The 26840-nt window shown below is 37.9% G+C and overlaps 1 protein-coding gene across 6 annotated transcripts in view; it reads left to right on the top strand.

Moving 5' to 3' along the window:
- Positions 1 to 22573, top strand: part of SPIRE1 (spire type actin nucleation factor 1) — an 80288-nt gene extending 57715 nt beyond the window's left edge. For 2 of the 6 annotated variants that reach the window (XM_083450129.1, XM_083450128.1), the window contains 10 exons: positions 724 to 890; positions 3357 to 3447; positions 4827 to 4969; positions 6565 to 6618; positions 8071 to 8244; positions 14558 to 14695; positions 15671 to 15741; positions 16748 to 16775; positions 17356 to 17492; positions 18680 to 22573. In XM_083450129.1, the coding sequence (XP_083306255.1) occupies positions 724 to 890; positions 3357 to 3447; positions 4827 to 4969; positions 6565 to 6618; positions 8071 to 8244; positions 14558 to 14695; positions 15671 to 15741; positions 16748 to 16775; positions 17356 to 17492; positions 18680 to 18938 (1262 nt within the window). In that variant the 3' untranslated portion in view covers positions 18939 to 22573. The remainder of the gene's footprint in view (positions 1 to 723; positions 891 to 3356; positions 3448 to 4826; positions 4970 to 6564; positions 6619 to 8070; positions 8245 to 14557; positions 14696 to 15670; positions 15742 to 16747; positions 16776 to 17355; positions 17493 to 18679) is intronic. The other 4 variants (XM_083450131.1, XM_083450130.1, XM_083450133.1 and 1 more) reach the window with 2 other exon arrangements.
- The last annotated feature ends 4267 nt before the right edge of the window (positions 22574 to 26840 follow it).

Genomic DNA, 26840 nt, shown 5'->3' with positions numbered 1-26840 from the left:
AAGTATCAGGGGTGGCTTCCCCACCTAGTAGCCAATCTTGTTTGCTTCCCTGTTGCCCTCCGGCCATGTGGAGCTGACTGTAGGCACTTGCTTCACCCCATGAAGGGACCGTGTGTGTGTGTGTGTGTGTGTGTGTATGATTCAGAATATGCATTTGGGCAGAGAGTGAAAAATAGGGCATAGAATCATAGAATTGTACAGGACCACGAGGGCTATATAATCCAAGCCCCTGCACAGGAATCTTTTGCCCAACATTGGGCTGGAACCCACAACCCTGGAATTAAGAGTCTCGGGCTCTACTGACATAGGTACCTTTCAGCACAACTGGGGGTGGGGAACTGCTTTGTAGTCTAGTAGAGGTACAGGAGGGTTCACATGGGCAAAAGTGCCCCCCAAGTTTTAACATTTTGTTGGTTTTATTGAACTTTGAGCAAAGGGTTATCTGCTAGAAACACAAATAAGTTTATAATTTGAATGAGATCAGGTTTTTGAAAATACATTTGTGAACGTCACATGCTTCTCTTCCTCCTCAGATCCACTAATGCTTTTCTGTTGCATCACATCCACATTGCACTCCAGTGTCTGTAATTTTATAGAAAAAAGAGATAAATTTCACAGTTGTGAAACTTCAGTATTAATTGTGCTGTGAGAAACAAGTACAGTATAAGTGGAGTATACTTTTCTACTGTGCCACCACAATAATTTTTCTCTCCCCCCCCCTAGATGTATCAACACCAGAGGCCTCCAAAAATCTTTCAGAAAGCTGTCAGAATGGCAGCTTTTCATCAGAAGCAAAGGTGAATGGCATTGGTGCTACTAAGTTGACAGTACAACGGAAGAGACTTTTGAAAGCTCCCACTTTGGCTGAACTGGATAGCTCAGATTCAGAGGTAAGGTGCTGGTTGGTCTGAACCTCTTTTCAGGATTTACATTTTTGTTGATTAATTTCTATTTTGTCAGACTTTTTTTGTTCAAGGAATTATATATTTGTTTTTTGAATAATTCTAAATCTTACCTTAAGCCAGAAAAGGTTTGCAGAGCAATTAGAGATCAATACAAGCAAGTTCCTGCCCCCAGGCTTAAAATCTAAAAAGACATGACACAAAAAGGAAAAGGACTAAGGGAGAAGAAAATAAGCAAACTTAGGTTTAAGTTACAAGTTACTCTAATAATCATTGGGGGGGGGGTAGAAGAAGTTCAAGAACAGGCATAGCCAAAGTTATTGGTCTCTCAGTTCTGCCAATGAACTGGTCTATATCCCTTCTCTTCCCTTCTGCCTTGTGGATCATATGGAGGTGTCTGGCTTCTCAGCAAAGCTGGTGGCCCTGCATCCCTTGAAAGTTGGTGGTTCAGGAACTAGAGTGGAGACGAGAGAGACTTTGGGCTGTTTAAGATCTTTCAATAAGTTGTGTGTGATTCCTGTGCCCGGCACTGCACATTCTTTAAACTCCTGAGTGAAGAGGAGGCACTGCAGTATTTGCCTGTCCATGTTTGGTGTCTTTGGGAGTGCTGGCATGGTTTTGTCTGATTGTTCTAGTCCCAGGGAACTTTATGGCCCTTCCAAATTCTGGAAGCTCAGGCTGAATAACAGCACATAGCATTTCTTGTAGAATAACACTTTCTATCTGTCACAAGTCTATCAGAGTTCAACCTTCTTTTTGCTCTTGTCTGTATTCAGTGATACCTTACAGTTGGGTTATAATGCTGTATCCCCTCCCCTAAATAAAACAAGTAATGAATCAGTCTTGACAAAATGTAAGGTTTTCCACATTTCTTTTTAAGATTAACAACCCAGTTCTAAAATTTAGTGAACAAAACCTAAGTAGGTTTCCGTGAACTTTTGCTAGGACTCAAGGTCAAAGCAATACTTGAACAGGTGACTTAAGAGATGTTCTATGGGGATTCAGTTTGTTTGGCTAACAAGGCATTTGCAAGGAGACACGCCATCAAGCAGGTAAACTTCCATGCGCCAGTAAGCCAGGTAGCATTCCTGATGCCTATAAAAATTTCCAGGTCAGGCATGCTTGTAACAGAAGCATTCACCTTTCTCACCCCACCCTCAGCTACTGAGGAGTTGGAACAGGCAAACTTACAGTACCAGAATATTTTTATTACAAAATGCATTGTGATAAAATCATCAAGGTTTTAACGCTGTTTATATATAATGCTAACAAGAAGTGTCTCAGTTAAAGTTAACTCTTATTTAACTTAAACAGAAACTGAATTAATTACAGCTCTCTTCTCTAAAGTCCTGACATAGAAGTCTTGATTATAGATGGATAGATAGTTCAAATTTGGTTTATGCCAATTTCACTTTTTTTTTTAAAAAAAAGTGTGTTTCAGCCCATAGGGACAATCATGTCATCCCCATCCCCATGTCATTTTCTTCAGCGTGACGACACATAATCACAAACTATTGTTCCGGGGGCCTTTGCAGCTCCATTTTTAATCCATGCAACAGGAGCTGTACTTTGTAGCTGCTCAGAATGGCTTGTACCTTTTTAAAAAAAGTTAAAAATGAAGCTCTTGAACCACCTTGTAGTATTTGTTGTGGATCTGGATTCCAAAGTGAACCACATTATGACCTGCACAGAAATCTTTGTTTGTGTATCAAGTGAGTTTGCTTTGGAATATGGACTTGCAAATTTCCACCATGCCATGTCATGATTTGGTGATAAAGTATTTAAACAATAGCAGCAATCAGTGAAAGGGCTTGAGTGTAATTTCTGGGCTATAGCTTATTTAACTTGAAATTCCATTTTTGAAAGAAGATGCCATAAAAGAAAAATGTAAAGCTCCTGTTACTGGCCGGGGACAGTGATTTAGTCAATGCTTATAGCCAGGAGCATACAGCTTGGATTGTATATCATGTAAATAAGACCTTAGGTTGAATTTCATGCTATAATAAATTGAAAGTAAATTACCAATACAATTTAAAGAAATAAGAAAAATGCTATATTGAGTAGAAATACCAGCTAAGTAATCATGTTATACTTTATAAGTAATATTTGTTGAGTATATACATAAGAAAATTTATGGAAACAGAGCAAAGAGGTACATGAGCAAAGCTGTTGGTGGGGGGACAACCACAAGATTTTGTAATCTGTTGTCTTCTAGCAATATTTTTATTAATGTGATCCAATGACTATATATACTAGTGTTTTTCAGTACCTTGTGTTGATAAAAACTCTGATCATGGCATATGAAAAGTTTGCTAATAACTGGAAAGTAGAAATGCTAAAGCATTTCTTTTAGTTGGAACTTGTTAAATAAAGTATTGTAGATGTTGTCTGCTTATTAAAGTGGAAGCAATTGATCAACAAGAACATCTAAATGACCTATTTTCTTTCTTCTAGGAGGAGTATGTACAGAAATCACCCAGCAGCAGTAGTATTTCTCCCTCCCAAATGGAAGATACATTTCCAGAGACCATATCTGGGAAAAAGGGTAAGAATCCAACATTTGAAAAAGTGTGCAGTACAGTAGGAACTTCTAGAAACAGATGACCCCAACAAGGGACACCCAATTCACTAAGTTAAAGGAAACTTACACAGCAACATGGGTCTATCTTGGACATATCTCATAAGGAGAGCAGGAAACCAGTTGTGGAAAATTCTTTTAAGTTGAATTAATTTGGTAATGATTTGTAATAATTTGTAAAACAAATAACAATAATTGGCAAAAAAAGGAAAGTCCTGGTGTCCAGGGAATCTGATCTAGAACAGACTAAAGGAAAATACAGGTGTGATACTTCAGGATCTATTGACAACCTTTGCTGTGCTGTTGGGGTGGCGATGAGATCATACTGGCCTATCTATTCTGAATGTATTCTGAATGTTCTTATGTGATGCCAATAAAGGTTACTTGACTTGACAACCTTTGCATCAACCTTTAAGTCCTGAACATCTGAAATCCTCATGGCCTCCTGTGATTCTATAGATTTGTACTGGCCATATGAGGAGTGTTTGAGCAACACACTTGTGTATCACCTCTATCAAACAGCTGTGTTAGCATATGCCCTCTTTCATTTATGGGGTAGCTACAAATGTGCTGTTTTGAGGTCAAAACATTAAGAGTGATGCCTGCGGAGAGGGGAGGATTATGCTTTTGTACTTCTATGGTCTTTTTTTCAAAAGCTCTTCACACTTTCAGATGAGGTTGTGATTACTAGGGAGCAATGCCCAATATTTCTACTCATTAGGTGTAGAATCCTGCTGTAGCAAAATCCACTGGTAGTCATATGAATCTGTAGGGATGGGGTATAATGAAGCAAGAAATCATTTTAGCCATATTAGAAAATACTGCTAACAGTCTGTACAATTGTACATATGTTAATTATTTGAAAGCTGTATCTTTATAGCAACCACCGTTATGGTGAAGAAATGTTGCAATGTAGTGGTTTAGGTGTGGATTGAGTAAGGGAGTTAAATCATTAGTTCAACTAACCTCCTGAATTGTTGGGGAAATAGTTTAGCTTCACTCTGGGTTGATTTCACACAAAGGTATGTGGTTTATAAAGAAACCTTAGCTCACATTTTTGTTATCTTCCCCTGAAGGTATTAAAATAAATATAGAAGAATTTTATTAGATTTTGGCTTGGAAGCTGACTTTGAATCATTTTTATAAATTTACTCCCATAATAAATACACTGAAAATTTTGTTCAACACTCGATGCAGTTCCATTTATTAAAGCATCACCACAGTCTGATTAGAACAATAGGATTGGGTTCCTTTGATGTCATTGGTCCTGTTCTTAAAAGAAAATGTCTGATTATTAACAAAGTAAACTGTTACTTAGAACTAATTGATGCTGATTGAATTTATAGTGCCTCCGAAATTCTTGCCAATATCATCCACACCACAGCCAGAGAGGAGACAGCCCCCCCAGAGGCGACATTCCATTGAAAAGGAAACACCAACCAATGTCCGACAGTTCCTGCCACCTACAAAACAGAGCTCCAGATCACTTGTAAGTAGCGTGGTAGATAATTTTCGACACTGGTTGATGGGTAAAGACACAACAGCTCCACAACAATGAGAGGATAATGAAATGCTGTGTTGAAACCCAGATGTAATACTACCTTGAACTGTGTGAGAATTTGAATCAGCACTTGAGCTTCATCCACTGTAAACTGATTGGAAACTCCAGGAGAAAACTCCGAACTTTCTGATTCAAGTTTTGAATGTTGTGCTTAAGCATTGATGACATTTTTATTTAAATACACTGACAAAATTATTATGTTTCTAAATAACAAGAAGGTTGATACTTTCCCCCGCTCACATGTTAGTTCGATTTAAAAAGCCCGGAGCAGATGTGATCGCATGGCAATATAAGAATCCATTGAGGACAATTTTTTAATTTTTTCTTGAAAACAAAGTACAGCAGATTAGCCAATTGGCTTTAATTGAAAGCAGTTTTCCGACAGCACGTAAGTGTGATGGGGGAACAAAATGCCTGCTTTGGGGCTGGCATTGTGCCTTAAATAACTTGGATTTCATATGACAGTTCCAAGTGCACTTTTTAGTCTCTTGTTCCTTGCCCGAAGGGCCCAAAAGTGTCCCTTAGAACTGAGGAAGACTGAAAGAAGTTTTTGAGAGAACAGGGGGCACTTGCAAGCTCTTCAAGTCAATTTATTTGCATTGCTTAACTTGAAGAGAGCCCTTCTTATTCCTCCTTGGCTCAAGAGGCCATGATTTGGATGCCAACTCTTCAAGGTGCTGAGGTTAACTTGTATTAAATAATATACTTCACTGATGTAGAGGGCACAGTCTATTCCCCAAGAACAAATCAAATGGTTTGTTGTCATATGATTCTAACTTGAGTACATCTTATGATCCTAGGTAAATGGAATTTCAGTAACCTTAAGCTTATTTGTTAGTGCAGCATGCAGAGTACAACACAAAAAAAAATATTTTTGAAGAGTTAGCTAAAGGCAGTAATTGTTTTATGCATGAGAGAGAGTTTGTTTGAAGTTTGACTGAGGGAAGTAATCAACATACAGAAAATCTGGCTTTTTTATGTGGTACAAAAATGTTTGTTTCCACTGAGGTCTATCATAGCCACATATCTACACGGGGGGGGAGGGGGGAATTGTTTGGGAGTATTTAATTGATTGCCGTTTCTGATTAACATTATTCTGATCCTGTACAAAATGGGGGTTTCCTTTTTGTGCTTTTGAAAAACTTCCCAGCTCATCCATCCTTTTATAAAATAATCTGAAAACTTTATTGATTGTCTTCTTTAAGTATTTTTACTATTCATTTATAGGGACCTCTTATGCTCTCTTTTTTAAATAAAAGGGCACAAAGGAATCAAATTTATTCCCTTTTTACATTATTATCAGCTGATATCAGGTACTAGCTGGGTTTCACTTTTAGAGCTCTGTCTGTGGAAGAAAGATGTTCTTTGGCAGCTGTGTTTAGTTCTTGAGATCTAAGGTAAGATGGGAGCAAGAACTGTGAATATTACAGCAGATACGAAAAACAAAATTTAGATGGAGAACTTTACATCTACAAATATTTCTGAATAACAATCTAATATTTTATATCTTGTACTATCAAAAGGAGCACCCCATATTACTGTTCTTGTTTGGCCTTATGAGAATGAGGAGGCTTCTTGTAAGTATTCATCATTACTTTTTTCTTTTAAATTTTTGTATTCCGCCTTACTTGTAAAACTACTAAAGGCGGCTACAACATATCATTAAAACAACAACATAGCAAAATAAAATGAAAAATGAAAAAGCCAAAGTAGCAGAAGCAAAAAACCCCCCATAAAATTATCAATAAAAAGTATAAATCAATAGCAATTGGCCAAATCAAAGAAAACAAAATAAAAATCCAAATTTCAGTTTAGCTCAGAATCTTATTTAGAGTGGCCTTTACCCATTTAAGTTCTTGGCTTGATGGAATTTCTTAAAAGAGAACATTTCACTGTGTGCCACAACTGAAAGCACTCTGTTCTGAGGAAATGTTTGTGTGGCACAGATATTGAAAAGAGTGCATGGAAGTGATACATACAGAGAAGGCAGTTCCTTTAGATTTGCAGATTGTATGTCTCTGGTGCATCTGCATCACAGTGTTTCAACCATTAACTAATCCAGAAAAGGTATAGTTTACTTAATCAAACCAAAGAAGAAATTTCAAAGAAATTCCTTGATGGAACTGGATTTGAAGTAGTACGCACAAATGTTATAAGGTTTATTCATGCCATAGAATAGTTTTCTCCTTCGTTCATTATTTCGCTGAGAGAGAGAGAATCTGAAAGTTCAAGTCCATTTAATATGCCTAACATAACATAAGAATGGCTGCAATAATTTCTGTAGCATCAGAAAGCAGCACATATATTGGCAATGAAATATAGTTCTGTGTTCATACTTGTAGCCTTATGCACACTTCATACATTTTTGTAAACAAATGTGGCCCAGTCATGCTATTTTAAAAGATGATGTGAGAAAAGAGAGATTATTATGGTGTTTTGTTCGTGATAAATGTATTTGTATTGTGTAATAGTGCCTCCTAGGGGTGATACCTGACATTTCATAACCATTTTTTCAATAAAAAACTGTAGAAATTTAAGCAGCTACTTCAGATTATCATTGAAGACTTTCAGTGTTAGACTTCCTTGCCTAACTGTTAGACTTCCTTGCCTAGTTCTAACATATAGCTTTAGGAATGCAATTCCATTACTGGACAGGCTCAAAATATGAAGGAAGTGACATAAGTAAGCTCAAAATGTTACCTACTTTAAATTTAATGGCAAACCTCTTCATCCCTTCCCCCAGGATTGATGAAATTTCATGGCTTATCTTCTGCTCCAATGATGGCAGTTGGTCTCCCAAGGTGAAAGAAACCCCATCATTTCCAGTGAACAGAAAGTTGCCTGTTTTTTCCCCAGCAGGATTAGAAGGGAACTCATCCTATTTCACATACTAGCTACAGTTTCGTTAAACTGGCTTGCTAGTATGCTAAGGAAATTAATACTGGAGCTAGAGTTACATAATCAGAAGCACTGGTAAAATTGTCGCTTGTGTTCAGCATTCCCTTTTCTCCTTCCTGTCTGTTGTTCAGGTTCCCAGGATAACAAATTTATTTCCAAGGATGACGCTCAAAACACTTTTCCCAGCCATACATACAGCCTCTCAGCTTAGCTCCCATCCCTTTGAAGCAGCCTTATTTGGGGTGGCAAGGACAATATATTATCTTTGTGAGAGAGCTTTTAACAACAAGTGGACACTCTCAGAGGTTTGCCTTTCACTGCTGCCTATATACTTTCTTAGCCATCTTTTTCTCCCCTCAAAAAGGGGAGAGTTTTCAAAGCTATGGCAAGAATTAACAGCCTAGATTGTCACTGGATTCTGATTCAAGTTGATTTCAACATCTGTAGACTTTTCTGTGCATGTGTAGATTCTCTAATCAATTTGCTGGGGAACAGAAATCACTTATGAAAGGACAGCAAACTAAAAATGCAACATCACAAGATTATTAGGGAAAGAATTGTCATAATCTTAAATCAGTGGAATTTTAAAAAATAAAAATAAAAAGCAGTGGAAAGCCAGTTCAGAAGAATTAAAAAATTATTTTAAAACCACTTATCTGAAACCACAGATGTCCAGTTTTGCCCAAATTTTGATATTTATACATTATTTCTCTCTTTGTGTGTGCCAACTCAGCAAGCAAATATAATCACAAACCAGTGTTTATAAATCAAGTAGGTTTAAGTAGCATATTGGATTCTGAGGATTTGTGTAAGGACATCTGAGGGAAATTTTAATATATTTGTTACAATAAAATTGAATTGCAGAATATATACAATGTAGGCTTTCTTTCTCTACCAATCTATCAATATTTACTATATTTTACCTGATTAAAGTTACTCCTTTATTAGTTTTTGATAAGTAGCAATATAAGAGCGCAAGATATATATGGGACACTTTCAGTCCAGTCAAATGAGCCATTTTCACGATGAAAGCAGTGCTATTAGCTTCAAGGCTCCATCCTACTAGTAAAACCCCAAAGCTAGTTAAATTGTTTCTGGTGCAGGAAGAACTATAAACAGAATTGCATCAGCAAGTACCCTGGCCTTCTGTCTCAGCCGAGTGGAGGCGAGACTAGCAGCAGCCTGTGGGTCCGCTCACATTAGTGGCTTGAAAGAGCAAGTTCATTTTTCTCTGCTGTGTTTCAAGTCTTATTTGCACAGAGTTTTCCACATTAGGGAGGGGCCAGGGATGTCTTCAACCGATGCCCATGGCATTTTTGGTCTCCTTCCCCTGCAAGCCTAAACATAATGTTTCCACCTAAACATTAGGAAGAACTTCCTGACAGTAAGAGCTGTTCGACAGTGGAATTTGCTGCCAAGGAGTGTGGTGGAGTCTCCTTCTTTGGAGGTCTTTAAGCAGAGGCTTGACAACCATATGTCAGGAGTGCTCTGATGGTGTTTCCTGCTTGGCAGGGGGTTGGACTCGATGGCCCTTGTGGTCTCTTCCAACTCTATGATTCTATGAACCCCCCTGGAACTCTTGTTCATGAAGCTGTCATCTGCACCTGAACAACCACTGTTAGGCTATGTTCATGTTCCTGCCTACTCAGCATCCAGTTTTCTAATCAGATTGAATCTGGTTTGAGGAGGGAAAAGCTTCATGAAACCTCAGCAATTCTTGTCAAGAAACCACAGAATTGGTAAGGATTGTGGCTAACAACATGTGAATGTGATTTCAAAAATTAGCAGTGTGGGCGCACTGGATGCAGAGTAAGTGTAGTATGAACACACCCCAAATTAGAACATAGAGTGGAACTGATTCCTCACTTTGGATTCTGAGATACCTCTAGCAACAGCTCCATGAGACTGGGTTATGAGCTACCCACCCCCCCAAAAAAATCCCTACTTCCAGGTGCTTCCAGATGGGTGTTTATTAGGAGATTGCAAGTTTTTTTCTGCAGTGATCACACAGTGCCATTAGCATCAAAATGCCAGCCTTTGTTTTTTGCCATGTAATTAGACCCTTTCCGCAGAAAATCCAATAAATTATTTTTTTAAAAACACCCATTGCCAGTGAAGCCATATGTGAAATCTGAATGACTCATTTACAACGCTAAGCCCAGTTGGAAGCACTCTTAAACTATTCCATACTCAAAGCGTTTGTCATGTTCAATAAAAATTGGATTCAGTACATATTTAGAAACGAAAGTTAAACTCCCATAAAAACAACAGTATTATAGATATTTTATTATTTGTGGGGAAGAGTCGCTAGGCACAAACCAAAGAAATTTCTCCTTAGGAAAAATGCGTCTCCCATGCATTTTAATGGGGATTGTGTAAAAGGCATTACAAGTATATTTTAGCAACTATTTTAAATACATGGTGATGAATCACAGTCACGTTTTACAGCCTGTTGAGTACAATTAATATAAGATGGAAATTAAATTACTTGAATCTAAATAGATCTTTTGTCCATCATTCCCTGCCCCACCCCCATATCTGACCTCCCACGTCCTATCATGATTTTGAAGCCCCTTTCAGTTTCAAAAACAGTTTGCCATACAGAAAGCGGGGGGGGGGGACTGTTGGGGCGGGGATACAAGTCCAGTAGAGTTTTTGAGATCATGGGAGTAATTCCCTTGTTGTTTGGATCCTGGCCAATATTATTAGAGACACGCAGAGTGATACAGTCAAGACATACTGAGACTCACATGATGAAAAACCTCCTTCAAGCACTAAAGACTTTGTGGTCCCTTTCAGATAAACATCAGAATTTACATAACTGACCTTCTGGTTCCCAGGTTCTGGGAATGCAGTCAGACATGCTTGTCATTTTGAACTCATGATTGCTTGTGCTTCTGCTATATCAAGTTTTATTCAATATTAACATGTGTTCAAATCCAGAAAATAGTGGGTTTTCATTATTTTCATTTTTAAAATCTTAGAAATAAAAAGATATTAGTCAATGTTGTACACTCAGTTACATGTACTCATGAGAGTGGAATGGATTTTGTATGGAACTGGTAATGCCAAATGGCTCTTTCAATAAACTTCAATTGGACTGCTCAATGACTTGCTTTCATTAAAAGGATATTAGCTGATACGTGATCTCATTGGAACATCTCAAAATATATTCCCATAAGAACTCAGTATCTCTATCATTTGTTTTAATGTTGCATTGCAGTTTGGTTGTCCTTGTGTTAACTTCTTGAAAATGAAAAAAAAAAAAAAAAGCATTTAGACCAAAATTATTATTTATTTGCTCGTGTCTGTAGTTGTACATAGATTATTTTTTTAACGGACATAATATTTTCTTCATCTACTGTAGTGGAGAACAATAGAGCATATTGAAGAAAAAAACCTAAGAGACACAATAAAGTTATTACAAATAAATAAAGACAAATAAAGCTATTACAGAACTCCAGTGTAGCTGGTAGTAATGGGTCCTAAAGTATTCATTAAATGCTATTTAATTGGTTGCAGTCAGTAAATACAGCTAAGGGAAGAATTTAAGCAAATACTATTAGAATTTAAATCTTTTAAAAGGCTATTCCATGTATTACAAAGCAGAAAAAGTTGAGGTTGTGGTCTATACTGGCTCTCTAGTGAGTGTGTCTGTATGGTGCACACATTTCCAAACTTGAATTTTTCTCTTTTATCCTCTGAAATGGTATGTGTATCACTTTGGTGTAATCCTAAGTATACTTAAATGGAAGAAATTCTAGCACAATGAATAGTGTTGTGCTAATAGTTCTAAACTAGGAGACTTGGACAAAAGTCCACTTAACCCTGACATTCACTGGCTATCCTTGGCCCGGGCGCATGCTCTCAGCCTAAGCTGCCTTGTGACGATAAAGTGTGCGAGGGGGTGGCAGAGATAAATATAATAATGATGATATAGTATAGAAATTCTCATTGAATATGGTGGACTAGCTTTCAAAAGCCATCCAGCTCAGAGTAATGGTTCAGTTCTGCATGTCCAATTAGATTTTGGCTTTGTGTTCCTTATCCCAATGCAGCATCATGGACTGCTTTTGAAACATTGGGGTATAGTCAGTATATTGATATGGTGTTAGTTTGCTGTTAAAAGGAGGGAGATAGATATGCTAGGAGGAAATGTTATTGGGGTAGTGGACATATCTACTGCATGGAGGTAAACCACAGGTGGGAGGGGGTTTAGTACCGCCACACATACATCCCTTTTGCATTAAAAACTGAACCACTTTCCCCTGCTTGATATTTTATGAATTGTATCCAGTTGTGCCTCTCTGCTGATGGAAGGTGGGGAGGTGGTTTTGGCAAATTCTCCCTTTCTCCTGCTGGTCCATACACTCATCTGCCAAAAGGTCTCCAAACCCTCTTGATCAGATTTGGAGGGAGCTGCAGACTGCCTACTGTTCAGCTAATGAAGCCTTTGCTGGATCAAAGTGCCTTCTGTCACTTCTGTCAGCAGGGAGACACAACTGGATACACTATAGATTTCAGTCCAGAAAGGTTCACTCAAGGCAATTTACAACATTGATACCAGTTAGACAATGTTATGAAAGCCAAGAGTCTTAAAACAAGTTAACAGAACAAATCCACAGGCAGAAATGAATTAAAAACTAATCAAAAGCCTGCCAAAATAAAATAAATCTTAACCACCCACCTAACAATCATCGCTGAATAGGCTAATCAAATCTCTTTGGGAGGAGGCAGTTGCACAATCCGGTACCCCAACTGAAAAGTCCTGCCACAATCACAACAAAATGTGTCTCTCCTGGTGTTGGAACATGAAGCGAGGCCTTGGGTCAGCCTCCATCACTATTTATTTTGATAGATTCCCCACCAATCAGATACAATGGCTTTGATCCAGAGTTCTGAAGAACAGAACTCCACTCACTTGAAGAAATGGAAATAAGTATTTTTTGTTTATTCTCCCTTAGCCCTACATCCCTCCTGGGGGGTTGAAGGCCTCAAATGCAACGTGGTAAAGGATTGGAAGGGGAAACAGGCAAAAGGCACCTATTCTTGCTTTCTCTTTTTTGGATTGCAATCTATTCTGTGAATAGAAGGAGTCTTTCTATTCACTGAAAGCAACTCAGGATCCAACCCAAGACCTTATAATAAAATATTAAAAACCATAAATAACTAATGCATTTAAAAACTAGAAACAGAAACTCTTTAAAAACAGTATCCAAAATAAAACAGATCAATAAAAGGGTTTTTTTATTATTATTTAAAAAGCTTGGGAAATAAAAGGTCTTTACCTGGCATTAGAAACACATTAGAAAGCATAATTGTTTTCTGAAATGTGTTGGTTATGAAACACATTTGGCTTTGCTTTGAAGCAAAGTATCCTTCAAAGCAAGCTGTATTAAATTTTGGCTCTTCAGAAAAATGGCATCTTGAACAATACCAAGAAAGTAATGATTACAAAGGCAAATTTCACTCAGTTTATAGACCTTTGTGGGCACCTTAAGCAAGATGAAGTTTCTGTGTGTGTTCCATTTCTAGATTGGTAAGACTGCAGTTTTAAAAATATATATATGGTGGCTCCTAAATGCACATTTTTATCTGGTATACATCATAATTGATTTTTTTCTTCCTAAAAGACAGAAAATCTTTAGACTGTAAAATTAAATAACTTGCAGCGGATCTTAATTGCATATTTGGTTTGAAAATTGGATTTCCAAATGTGCAGTATTATGCTACTATGCTTATGGAAATTTCCTGCCATTGTTTTTGACAGCTGATAATGTTGGATTTGGATCTAGGCTAAAGTCCTAGCTCCACACCATTGATGACTGGTTGCCCTTGTACAAACCAGTAGGGTCAACATGCCGTGTTGAAAGACTTACTGTGCCCTGTTAGAAAGCACAACATAGTGGGATGTGCAAATAATTTCTGTCTTTTAGCTAGATTTATTTAATCAATTACAAATAATTGGGAATTGGTGTTTTATCCTGTGGTACCATCAGTGCTGAATGTGTATTCAGCTTAGCATCAATTTGCTAGGGAGTTTTAGTGTCCGAAAGCAATACTATATTTGTGTCACAAATATCACTGTATGTAACTGTATGAAGTTTAAACTGATTGTGTAACATTATACGGGAACAATATAACCTGTGTGTAATGTTAACTGTACTGGATATTTAGAATACTATGTTACCTACATATGATACCACAGAATAAAGTTCTCTTTGGGATTGGGCTGCTAACCATTTCTCTGTCTGTTCTAGGCATCACAGAGTGTCAGACATTTCAGTGAAAATATGCGCCTGTGTTTTCAGTGGCAGGCAACATTATTTTGCATTTTTCTGCATCAGAACACACATCTATAATGTGAGGTTCATAATACAGTGATTGGCTTAATAAATGACAATATGTTTTTAGTGAGCATTAGACCCCTTTGGTTGCAAATTCTAAACTCTTAGCCTTCTGGAAACACGTGATGCCTCTGGACCAGATATACACTTCTGGTTTGGGTGATGAAATCTTTTCTCTCTTCAAATTACTAACCAGGTGACTGGCTCTCTAGGCTGGTGGCTATGAAATTCTGTGAGATACATATTTAAAATAGAACCTTTTGGCTTTCAGGAGGAGTTTTGTTACCCAGTGGAATGCCTGGCTCTTACAGTGGAAGAAGTAATGCACATCCGTCAAGTGCTAGTGAAGGCCGAGCTAGAGAAGTACCAGCAGTATAAAGATGTCTATACTGCCCTCAAGAAAGGAAAGGTAAGGATGCTTATGCTGATTTTCCCAGAGAACTGGGAGTGAATGATGAAGAAGAAATTCAGCTAAGTGTTATTAGAGCTCCTGAAATTAACAAATTAAGGCCTGCATCCAATGTCATGTTAAGTAATCTTCCCCCACCCTCAGCTCAAGGATTTATTCTCACCTTCTTTTTCCCTTGCACATCCCCTAAATATGTTATGGGTTTCCCCCCAACCCTCCAAAGCAGATCTGGGAAGGAAGGAAAGTCCCATTACATAAGTGTATGTTTTTGAGCTGACAGTACACTTACTTAGTGCTATATTGGATAAAGTCAAGAATAGCACCATAAAACCATACATTTCTTTGAGTTGTTGAGTTGCATGTAATTCTAGTCATTTGAGAATGGTGGAAATGCACGAGTCAGTTCTTACTGAACTCTTTGGAACTTCTTTCTGAGTAAGAATGCTTTTAGGATTGTGTTGTCAGATTACTGATTGAGTGCTTTCTTCTAGATTAAGTAAAGGACTATGAAAACATTACACAAATTTAATTGCACTGATTTAATCTATAAGGTGGCTGGTTAACTTTACACTTTGGATGTATTGGGCTGCAAACTTCTTCTTCTCCTTGCCTGACACCCAGATCTGTTCCAGAATCTTTCCCAACTCTCTAAAGCACATTTTGAGGTTGAACCGCTGGTTGCAAGGGAGATAAAAAGTGGGGGGGAGTTGTGCTGCTCTTCATAAACTCCATAAGTCCTGTGCAAGGGCTTCTGCTTGTGCAGTTGGGTTTCCCCCACTGCATGCTCCCTGAAATTGACTCTGCAAGGTCAGGGATTGTTCCATTTGCCAAGCTGATATACTTGTGCAGACAGAACATTCGTAATAGTGTGACATCAATTTCTACCCTTGATCTTTACTGATATTTTTTAGATGTTAGTAAATTGATTTTCTAGAAAGACCTGCTAATGCTATGGGCTCTTCTCAATTTTTATAGCTCTGTTTTTGTTGCCGAACAAGGAGGTTTTCTTTCTTCACCTGGTCCTATACCTGTCAGTTTTGTAAAAGGTAAGCCTTTGGTTTTCATAGTAACCAATAACTAGTGAAGGCACTGGAGCAGAATTTTGTTTGTTTTATTTTTAACTTTTTGTGTTACATTTAGTATGTAATTGAAGGAGAAAAGGTGATATTTGTACTGTATTTAGGAGTAAAGGAGAATTTGAACAGGAAGTTTTTGTGTTTTCCTAGATAATGATTAGGGATGATTATCAAATGCTCATTACGGGATAGGACATAAGACAGAATAAAAGCACTTAAAGATTTAAAGTTGGTAGAATGACATAAAAAGAACAAGTTGCCAAAGAAGGGAGTAGATGCTGCAACAACGTATCTCAAATGCCATGGTTGTGCAAGTTTCTCAGAATCAATATCTTAAGAGCAGGAAATGGATGAATGATATTTAGTCCCCTTGGTCTGCACATACATGCTCACTAATACAAACTGCTTGCATGAAATTATAAGAAAACATTGCCACTCAAGTTTAATGTTCCTGCGAGTTTCCCGTAAGAGTCATTTAAAATTTGCCATCTAATCTTATAGGATGTGATTAAATAAAAAGAAGAATGCTGATGTCAAGTCTGAATGGGGCTCTTGGGTTTTTCACACATTCCATTCCTAATTTCCTGATAATGGTTAAGATCTATAGGACTGCCTATGGAAACATGCCAATCGTAGCTTGTGAGGTCCCTAAACTTCTCATCTAAGCTATAGTATGCCCTAACATTAGGCAACACTTTTGTAGCTCAGGACTGCAGTTGAAACATGAAGATGGGCAAGACCCAGGCCATGCGCTCAAGATTCTTTGAATGACAATCCTTTGTTTTTATTTTCTGCCTCTTCCTGAGTTCTGGTATTTAAGCTAAAGCCAGTGAAATTCAAAAATAGTTCATAGCTCGTAAAACATTTTTACTAGGAAAGAACAATACAACTTTTGAAGAGATGTGTCCAGAGCTGTCCTGCAAAAGTATTACTACATTTAGCTGAGTAAGTCACATATTTTCTTTTTCTTTTATAGGCCTGTATGCTCACAGTGTTGCAAGAAGGTAAGTTCAGAAACCTCTAAATCCTTTATCTTCTTAATATCTGTGGTGTGATTCATCAGGAACAGCTGCTTTACTATCTTCATCCAAAACTACAAAGTACAACAGGAAAAAATTTCAGCAGAACCCCCCAAAAAATCAGTTTACCTCATCCCCTGCTTTGTATATACTTGCCATATATACACAGTAGTGTTCATGCACTCCTATTTCTTTTCTTACAACATTTGCAATATATGTATTTGCAACATTTTTTAAAATGGGACTCCTGTAGAAGTCTGCAGGGAATGTATTGCTTTGTATCTCTATAGTTCACAAATTCTAAGTCATTGCCACTGGGAATATGCTTGCGGAAGTTGTACAAGCCCACATAATGGCACTGCCTCTAGGTAGCTCCAGTGGCGTAGCGTGGGGGGTGCAGGGGGGGCCGGCCACACCGGGCGCAACATCTGGGGGTTAGGGTTAGGGGGCGCAAATCCACGGGTTAGGGGGCGCAAATTACTTGCCTTGCCCCGGGTGCTGACAACCCACGCTACGCCACTGGGTAGCTCAATCTATAATTGTTGTTCTCTTTCCTTTGTAACAGATGCGCCTGCCATCAAAGCCATATTCTACACTTCCCATCTTTTCTCTGGGACCTTCGGCTTTACAGAAAGGAGAGAGTTTTATGAGGCCAGATAAACCTTCCACTAGCCATCACCGGTCCCTTAGGGGCATGCCAAGGTGAGTGATACTTCTGATTAAGATTAGACTGCTTATCTACTACCAGCTACTTTCATGGTTCCATAGTTTTATTTGTGGGCAGTGAATTGTTACATATATTTATTTCTAAGATGCTCTTGCAGATACTTACTATTATTCTCTATTTCTTTAAAAAAAATACAGTTAAATGGGGGGAGCTGTCAAAATTTAAATAAAACACTGCAGAATTAGGTGACATTTGCAAAATTAAACACAAAATTGTATTCTATTTCAAAAGAAAATAACCAAAGTTAAAAGTGGGAAAATAGGCAAGAATCTATATAAAATGGATTAAATAGTAATTTAACCATCCTTGGCAAACCTGACTTCAAATCTGTATAAAACAACAATATATTTTGCTCAACCATAGAGCTTTGTTCGAGTCCATAAATGGCTGCCAATTTGTGGCAAATTTATCTTATCTTTGGCTTTTCTCTTTAAATCTGACATAATGCATTAACCTGGCTGTTCATTAACAGTTGATGTGGTTGCTAATAATAATAATAATAATAATAATAATAATAATAATAATAAATTTATTATTTATACCCCGCCCATCTGGCTGAGTTTCCCCAGCCCCTCTGGGTGGCTCCCATTCAAGTATTAAAAACAATACAGCGTTAAATATTAAAAACTTCCCTGAACAGGGCTGCCTTCAGATGTCTTTTAAAGATAGGATAGCTACTTATTTCCTTCACATCTGAAGGGAGGGTGTTCCACAGAGTGGGCGCCACTACCGAGAAGGCCCTCTGTCTGGTTCCCTGTAACCTTGCTTCTTGCAATGAGGGAACCATCAGAAGGCCCTCGGCGCTGGATCTCAGTGTCCGGGCTGAACGATGGGGGTGGAGACGCTCCTTCAGGTATACAGGACCGAGGCCGTTTAGGGTTTTAAAGGTCAGCACCAACACTTTGAATTGTGCTCGGAAATGTACTGGGAGCCAATGCAGATCTCTCAGAACCGGTGTTATGTGGTCCCGGTGGCCACTCCCAGTCATCATAATCATATCTGGCCACAAGAAACACCTCTCTCCCCTGACACAGTATGTTAGGAAGCAAAAAGACATGTGAGAGACAGATTTGTTATTTTAGAGTGCACAGAGTTCACCTCTCTAGTACAATTGGAAAACTAAATAACCCTGATAAGAATAGAATTGTTGCTTTGTTTTCAGGTTATCCTCAAAGTCCAAGTCTGTAGATAAATCAGATGAAGAAGCACTATTTCCAAAAGAGCTAATGGAGGACTGGAGCACCATGGAAGTATGTGTGGACTGCAAAAAGTTCATTTCGGAAATCATCAATTCAAGCCGCCGCAGCCTCTCCCTGGCTAACAAGCGAGCCAGATTAAAAAGGAAAACCCAGTCATTCTACATGTCCTCCCCAGGCACCTCGGAGTATTGCCCTTCTGAGAGGACTATCAATGAGATCTGAGCTGTGTGCCTTTCTCCTTGCTTTGTATTCATGAAGTCTTGAGAGAACTCGGTGAAACCAGAATGTCTTTTTTCCCTTTGTTCCACCTGACAGCTTACATTTGCATTAGATCACTGGTTTTGCCTCTCCATAATTTATACACAGAGAGAAAGTAAGAAATTGGGCTATGCAGCAGGTCAGTAGATAAAACTGTTTGCACAGGAAGAAAATGTCCGTTTGAAATTGTTGCCTTTTTGTATGTGGCACAGTGTACAAAGAGCGCCTTTACTTGCATTATTTTTTCTAGTGTACATTCCTTGGATAATTTTCAAGAAAAGAGTCAAAATATAGTTACGGAACTACACAATGGTGTTAGCACAGTTGTAATTATCGAACTATGCTGGCATTTACTACCAACTAACATTTACATTTCAGTCTTTGTGGCACACAAGCCCATGCTTGTACAGAAAATTGACGGGGGCCATGGCTCTTAATGCCTTATGGTATAGCACAAAGCTTTAAAGGATGTGCTCAGCATGGTCGATCAATCCAAACTAGATAGTTTATACTGTCTGGGTTCTAGGATAAAATATTGAATAAGCTAGAAGCCTGGATTGGGTAACTATTTCCTGCAGCTGCTACTTGTTCCAGTATAATGATAAGTGTGTTATGTCTAAAGTAATAGCAGTTTCTTCCCTATCTTGAATGTATTCTGAATGTTAGTTGCAGTAGTTGCTAGTTGTAGCTTTTAGACATAAGCAAAATACTCTCTATGGAGGGGATGCAAGATAAGTGCAACTTTTTAATATTAATGATTTTTTTTGTAAAATAAAGAACATTCTCTGGGTGACAATCCTGAGAAAATAGATCATATGTATATTTGTATTATAGTAGAACACCTAAGTACTGCTATAATTAAGGGTCTGGAAGCATATCCATTATAAGCCCCATTTTTACAGGGGTTTGTATCTTGGCTGTAAAGAAATTTTATACCCTGCAAAAATTTGAGGCAGGAGTGTCTCAGATTGAGAGGTAGGTTTTTTTTAAGGTTTGGAGAAACGCTGTCTAGCTGTTTTGAAGTTCCAGGAATATTACCAAACATCACATTTTTGCACTCTTTTATATTCCGATTTTTAAATGTAAACAAACTGGGGCTTAGTGTAGAGTATGCAGCTAGGTTGTTTTTATATTTATAACAGCACAGTTATAAATATTTGCAAATCATCCAGTGGACAGGAACAATAATCCTTTCGCGTTTTTAATGGCTAGGTCCATATTTAATATCAGCATTCAGTATATGATAGGAAGGATTCAAATATTTGAATTATCATTTTCACATTTTAGGTTGATGAGAGACATCTCAGTTCATTTCCAAAATAAGCAGAATCTGCTTAAATGCAATCTCTATCCAGATATTTGTTTAATGAAAATACACTTAGAAATGAATCTTATCTTCCAAGAAAACCAAAACATTAGAGGCCAATAAATAGAGCTACTATGTAAAGACTAAAAGCTTGATATTGCTGCTCTAATATCTGAAATTTAACTAACTGCACAAGCACAAATGTTTGGGGTCTTAGGATGCAATGGGGTCTCTGGTCCAATTATTCTTAAGCAACTCAGCCAAGACAGTGGGACTACTCTATTTTCATTGGATAAACAAATGTAGGCCGTGTCTACACTACAGACAAAACTGGCACTGTTGGCACAATTGAGAAATTCTCACTGGCAAAATAAAACACTCCTACAGGGAAAGCCACAAGAGTTCCACCAATGGACATAACCCATGGTCAATAACAGCAGAATTTAAATTTCACTGTGTTAATTGACATGATAAAATTGCATTGTGATGACATCAGACCGAGAAGTATTGTTAGACAATAGTATTTTTTCCATTAATCAGCTTGGAAAAAATGGACTGAAAGCACCTATTCCTTTTATATTTTGCTACATTTTATTAATAAATGCCACAAATTGTGTGGAAGCAAAGGGGTCACCTCACAGCTCACAAAGGCATCAGCAATGGCTCCCAGTAAGGTGAGGCATCAGCTAGGAGGTTCTCACCCTTCCAGGTTTTCTATGTCATCTCTTCTCCTTCCAGGGAGCTAACCTGCTCTATTTCTTCGATCTGGGGTCTTTATAAAGAACCGGTTGTCTAGCTACTTTTCTAGAGAAATAAGGTGTATTCTAATATGTGCCTGGACACATCTGTGGATGGAAAGCCTGCTCCCAACAACCCCATCTATATCAGCCCACACGCTCAGTCTCCAGCCTTCCCCAAGTTGAGCAAGGTACCCAATCATGCATGATGTTCTACTCGCGTTTAAGGGAATGCAAGTACTATGCCCTTATAGACCTTTCCTGCTCAACGTGGGGAAGTTTTGGAACAAATATGTGGGGCAGGGCTTGCATGTGCTATCTCCTGCCTACAGATACAGAGTTCATGTGTTCAGACAAATGCCTGAATTCTCTTTGTAAAATGTGGCTGGGACTCATGTCGTCGCCTCGTTCTATTAAATATTCTTTAGATTTTCTAGGCTCTTTATTAGTATTGCACACATGAACTTTGGTGCTCCTATGGGTCCAGTCAGATTACAGGGAGTGAAGTGGGGATCTTTCTGGTAGAGGGCCTCTCAAATTCTACGGTGAGGGGTTTGAGGTTGAAGTGCTAACAGTATGAGTCACCTTGAATGCCAGCGATATAAGCAGAGGCTACTTACTTGTCTCAATAATTTTATCCCTTCACGCAGACAACACAACTCCTTCTTTCTCTCCCTTTGACAATGCACTTACAGCCACATGCAGCATTCGATCTTAATAGAAACTGCCACTAGCAAGCTCGATATTTTTCAGTCACCACTTTCCAAGTGCCCTTCGCCTTTCTCATTTCCTCTTTGACTCTTTCTGTCAGGATGAAGGAAATATGCCGGCCTTTAATTTGCGGGAAGAAATTCCACAAAGTTGTTGTTTGAAGCCTGAGGGGGAGCTTGGTTCCTTGAGCGTTGTGCTGTGTGACATAACATTCTTGTCACCTTGCCGTTAATATTCCAACTGTGGTCCAAGTAATAAGGATATTCACTCTGTTTCTCCATATCACAGGAAGCTGCCTGTAACATGAAGCTTTTTGGTGCCCTACTCTGTTTCAACATAATCATATCAACTTGTAAATATGTGTAAAATATATTCACTTCAGAGAAGCACCACTCTTTGTAGTGAGAATCAACCTTCTCATGAAGAGTGAAGAGGAAATTTAAAATAAGCTAAATGAGCCAACTTCTGTGCTATCAGAAATCATACCAATGTTTAAACGCGTTTTAAAGAGGAGAAAGGCTATCTAGAACAGCAAACATGGCACCATAAGGACTTTAAAGCATTTATTTTTCTAATTACTAATAAATCTAGGAAGTACCCCAAGTGTATTGTAGAAAACCTGCATCCAGTAAAATGATTGTGTGTTTTGTACATGAAAATATTTTGTGGGAAATTCCAAGCTAGCTCCGCTCTGCAGAAGGTGGCGACAAAGCCTTTGCAATGCCTTGGTGTGCAGACAGAACTTTTATGCATCCCTGGTGACAATGTTACTCTATTATTATTTTGGTTGAAATCCTTTATTTAAATATGAAATATGAGGAAAATAAAAACACCTTTCTGTCATAGCTTTTGTCTGTGTTAATAATTTGTTATAACTCTGTACAATATTTGAAAAGAATATTTTAGTACTTGCTTGGGCTGCATGAAAGGAAGAAAATCTGTCAGATGTATCTGAAGAATAGCAATAAAGCAATTTTGATGGGCTATTTTTTTTTTAAAAAAGCATTTAATTGGCACAAGATTCACAAACTGAAGTTTAAAAAACTTTCCCAAAAACATTTCTGTACCTCAAGCTGCATTTCTAATTACATGTCATTTGTGCTGAATCCTTAGTCTCTGCAACTACTACATTTACATTAATTGTGTAAATTCTGTCAGAAAATGAATTAATTTGGCCTTTCTACCAAAGGAAGCATATTCAATAACACATTAATTCAAACTTCTCACCCCTCTTCCCCAACCCCTTTTGTTCTGCCTATCCCTATTAACAAAAAGTTCTTCTCCTGTGATTACTGCACGTGAAGCGAGTCAAAAGTGGTTCCCTTTTAATAAGGCATGGTTTCACATTTTCATTTGTGAAATGCTGACACACCAAGCAGGTATTAGGCAAGCGATGGCATCACATGTGGGTACTTGTTAGCACAATTTTGGAATTCTAACAGCACAAGTATTTTTATTGTACACCATCTTTCCCTCCCTCACCTCCGCAATTTCCACAACTCTTTGTCTGCCTTGAAGAGAAAGAACAAGTGCTCTCCCCCCTCCCCTCACCAGTTAAAAGATTGCAGTTGCACTGGAAACCAAATACAAGATTTTCAGGCAACTTATTGACTGTGTTCATGGCTGCGGAAAAGCAGAAGCTACTGTGGCTTATAGGCTAAGAAATTTTAAATACTCTAGATGCAAACTGCACAGCACAATCTTCTGCATATTCACATGGTGCATCCTACTGTGCTTATTCTCTCATGCTTACGATTGCACTCTTAATCTCTTGTTTATGAGATAATCAAGAATACTGTTGCATATTATTTATGCATTCAGGATTACTTCAGAAAAATAACTTTAGTTCAGGTTCAAATACTTGGGGGTTGGTTTTTTTTGTTTTGTTTTTTGTTTTAGTAATTTGAAGGTTCCATGATGTTAGCAAATTCAAACGACATTCTGTCATTTGCAATATATATGTAACTCTACTCCAAATTACCTGGTATTTGTATTGTGTATTTTTTGAAGAAATTTTTATCTGTGACACCAATTTGACTCCTGAAAGATTGAATTTGAATATTGTTTCGTACATGGTGGATGTTTTCCCCCAAGATGGCACTGATCACACTTGGATCCAAGGGACCATGCAACTAGTTTTACATGGCTATTTATTTATTTGGTGGGGGGGGTTGGTCACATGATTTATAGTACCCATTTAAAAAATCTTGGCTTAAGCTAACACGAAGTGATATTCTGGAATGAGCATGATGTAATGCCATGCTAAGGAAAATTCTAAGCTGGGGGAAAATACCCATTATAATGTGTTACAACTTGCATGCAAATCTAGCCATCATTTGGGCAGGAGGTGAGGTCTCCACACCACTGATTCTAAAAGCACCAGCTTAAGTACTTTTCAATTTTTAGCATACAATTGATCAGTAGGTCTTACAAAATTGGATATAAAATACATCATTGCAGACAAAATAGCTTGTAATTAATATTGCCACAATCTGATGGGTGCCAAAGAGGAACATACCTGGCAGTTTAGTTTACTGTTTTTATATTACATCTTTCTGAATTATAATATGGAGAACCCATTTATCTTTTTGCTATTAAAAAGACATAATAAATAAATAAATCTTGTTTAAAAGCTACTAATAGTGTAATGACTATACAAGCACCCTTGTGGAATTCCAGCTAGATTTGCACTTACAAAGACTTAAAATGCTAAATGTTTTGTGGTAGAAAGGCTCTGTAGCAGTAAGTTGCTATGGTTGACAGAATTTAGTATTGCAGTATTCTTGTGCTATGATTTTTCCCCTATTGGTTGGATTTCTGTTTCTAAACCTGTATCAGAGATCATCATTCTAAACCAAGAGACACGGAATTAATGGAAACCGGGCATGTAGAGATCTGCATTTGCTAACGAAGTGTGTTCATAGAAGGGTACATATTAAAGTTATGTGAAGTATCTCTGCTAAAGTAATATCAAATGTCTTGACAGGCTTTTTTAGACAGCACTATCCATCAACGGAGCACCTACAGAACAAAGTTTATACAATAAGGTTGGTGGTGGCTGCTATAATCGGTACTTTTAAATTTATTTAAAACTGCTGGTTTAAAAATCTAAGCAGCAGACAAAAAGAAACCACAGACAACAAAAAAGTAAGTAGTATAAAGAGATAAACATAAAAACATACTACTTCAACAATTAGTGGTTGGTTGGTTGTTGTTTTTTACTGATCCTGCACTGCAAGTGTGAAAACAAGTAGTTAAACCTAGGTCTCCTCCCTTGTTAAGGACCAATTGCCCCAGGGAAGGAAGTGGAATGCTGCTTTCAATTCCCACGCCTGTCTTCAGCTATGTTGCCAACTCCTAGTTAGCTGGCTTTAGAAAGCAAGCAGAGAGCTCTGCACCTGTGAGTTTATGGCAAGAAGCAGGGGTGGCAAAAGAAGGACTACTATACGGCCTCTAAATCAACAAGCAACACGTGTTCATTCCTGTGGTGTGTATGTGGGTAAATTAATTTACAAACATCATGTGAACTGATATTATTATTAATGAATTAAATTTGTTAGTCTCTTTACCTTGCCCAAAGCAACTTACAAGCTACCCACCAACAATAGAGAGATGCATGTTCAAATTCCTTCTCCATCATGTGTGGCCCTGGGTACACCACTCTTTTAAAAAGTCTTACCTGCTTATAGGGCTGTCATCAGGATAAATTTAAGCCACCAGCCCTGCCAGCTTGAACTCCTTGAGAGAAGAGTGGGAGTAAAGATAGTGAAAGGTAAAACTAAGCTGAAATATATTTGGCAGGAGAAATAACTCGCAGATTCGTCTCTAAAAAACGTGCTCAGTCTTATTGCTTTGTTAAATAACTTAATTCTATCAGCATACTAGCATCCCATTTTATAACTTTCTTTAGGCATAAGTTTCAAATCTCAGCTGTGCAACCTTATATATTAGAAAGCAAAATTCTCAGTCAAATTTGCATCCATCAAAATCCTCTTAATTATGTATAGTTGCAGGGTTGAGGAACAGCATACCTTTAAGAAAAACAACTGGAAGCACAAGATATAGTTCTTCAATTCCTCCTATGTGATGTCACTGTGCATGTTTTTGTATGGCTTCTGATGCACCAGGGTAGCCATTTGTAAATGAAAAGGGCAATAGAATTCTTCTGCTTGTTTTCCTGTTATGTAATACTGATATGCAGTTTATGCATTACAAATTAAAACAAAAACCTATTCTAAAAGTTGTACCGATGTCTTCATTGCTCCATCAGATCAATACATTTTCTAATATTGCAGACAGCAAGTTGTGTGTACCACTGCATACTTTTCCGCTACAGGTAGGTAGCCGTGTTGGTCTGCCGTAGTCGAAACAAAATAAAAAAATTACTTCCAGTAGCACCTTAGAGACCAACTAAGTTTGTTATTGGTATGAGCTTTCGTGTGCATGCACACTTCTTCAGAGGACTTTTCCGCTATTTATGTAAACACATGAGAATGGGACTTCCCCCAAAGGTTAGAATTAAGTTTCATTGATTATTTTCACAAGATTTACAATCACCACCTTGATGGCTGCACAATTAAGATGGGTCCCTCATCTTCTTTTGCTAAATCGTACTTCCAGTTAGTCCATGTCTCCATGCACTAATAACACTTTAAGGAAGCTAATGTACAAGCTCCGCTTTCTCAATAGATACATAGTACAATCCTTTGCATGTTTATGCAAAATAATACCTCTTGTATTTAGTAGAGTTTACTCATAGGTAAGTGGCTTCCAACTTCTGGGAGAAAAGGAAGTGAAGACTGAGGTTTTGTTTTTTTAAAAGTACATCTTAGCAGTACCAATATAACAAAGTAAGTTAAATTTTCTGTGTGCCCTAGCTGGGGTAATAACATAAAAGCATTGTATTAATAGTTCAACCACAATTAATGAGTGCCAAGGTACTCTCCCAAAACCTCTTAATTGCAATGATGGGCTGGTTAATTCCAGGGCGGCACCTACCCTTGTGCTATTTTTAGTGTTTGCGACTCAGTTGTATACTGCATGATCATCCCATTTGGCAATTAACACAAAAGCAGTCTTTTGTTTTACTATATATATAAAAAGAAAAGACAG

This window comes from Podarcis tiliguerta (assembly GCF_965153285.1).
Source record: "Podarcis tiliguerta genome assembly, chromosome: 7".
Lineage (NCBI taxonomy): Eukaryota > Metazoa > Chordata > Lepidosauria > Squamata > Lacertidae > Podarcis > Podarcis tiliguerta.
Note: the sequence above shows the minus strand (reverse complement) of the source record. Positions and strands in the feature narration are given on the sequence as shown.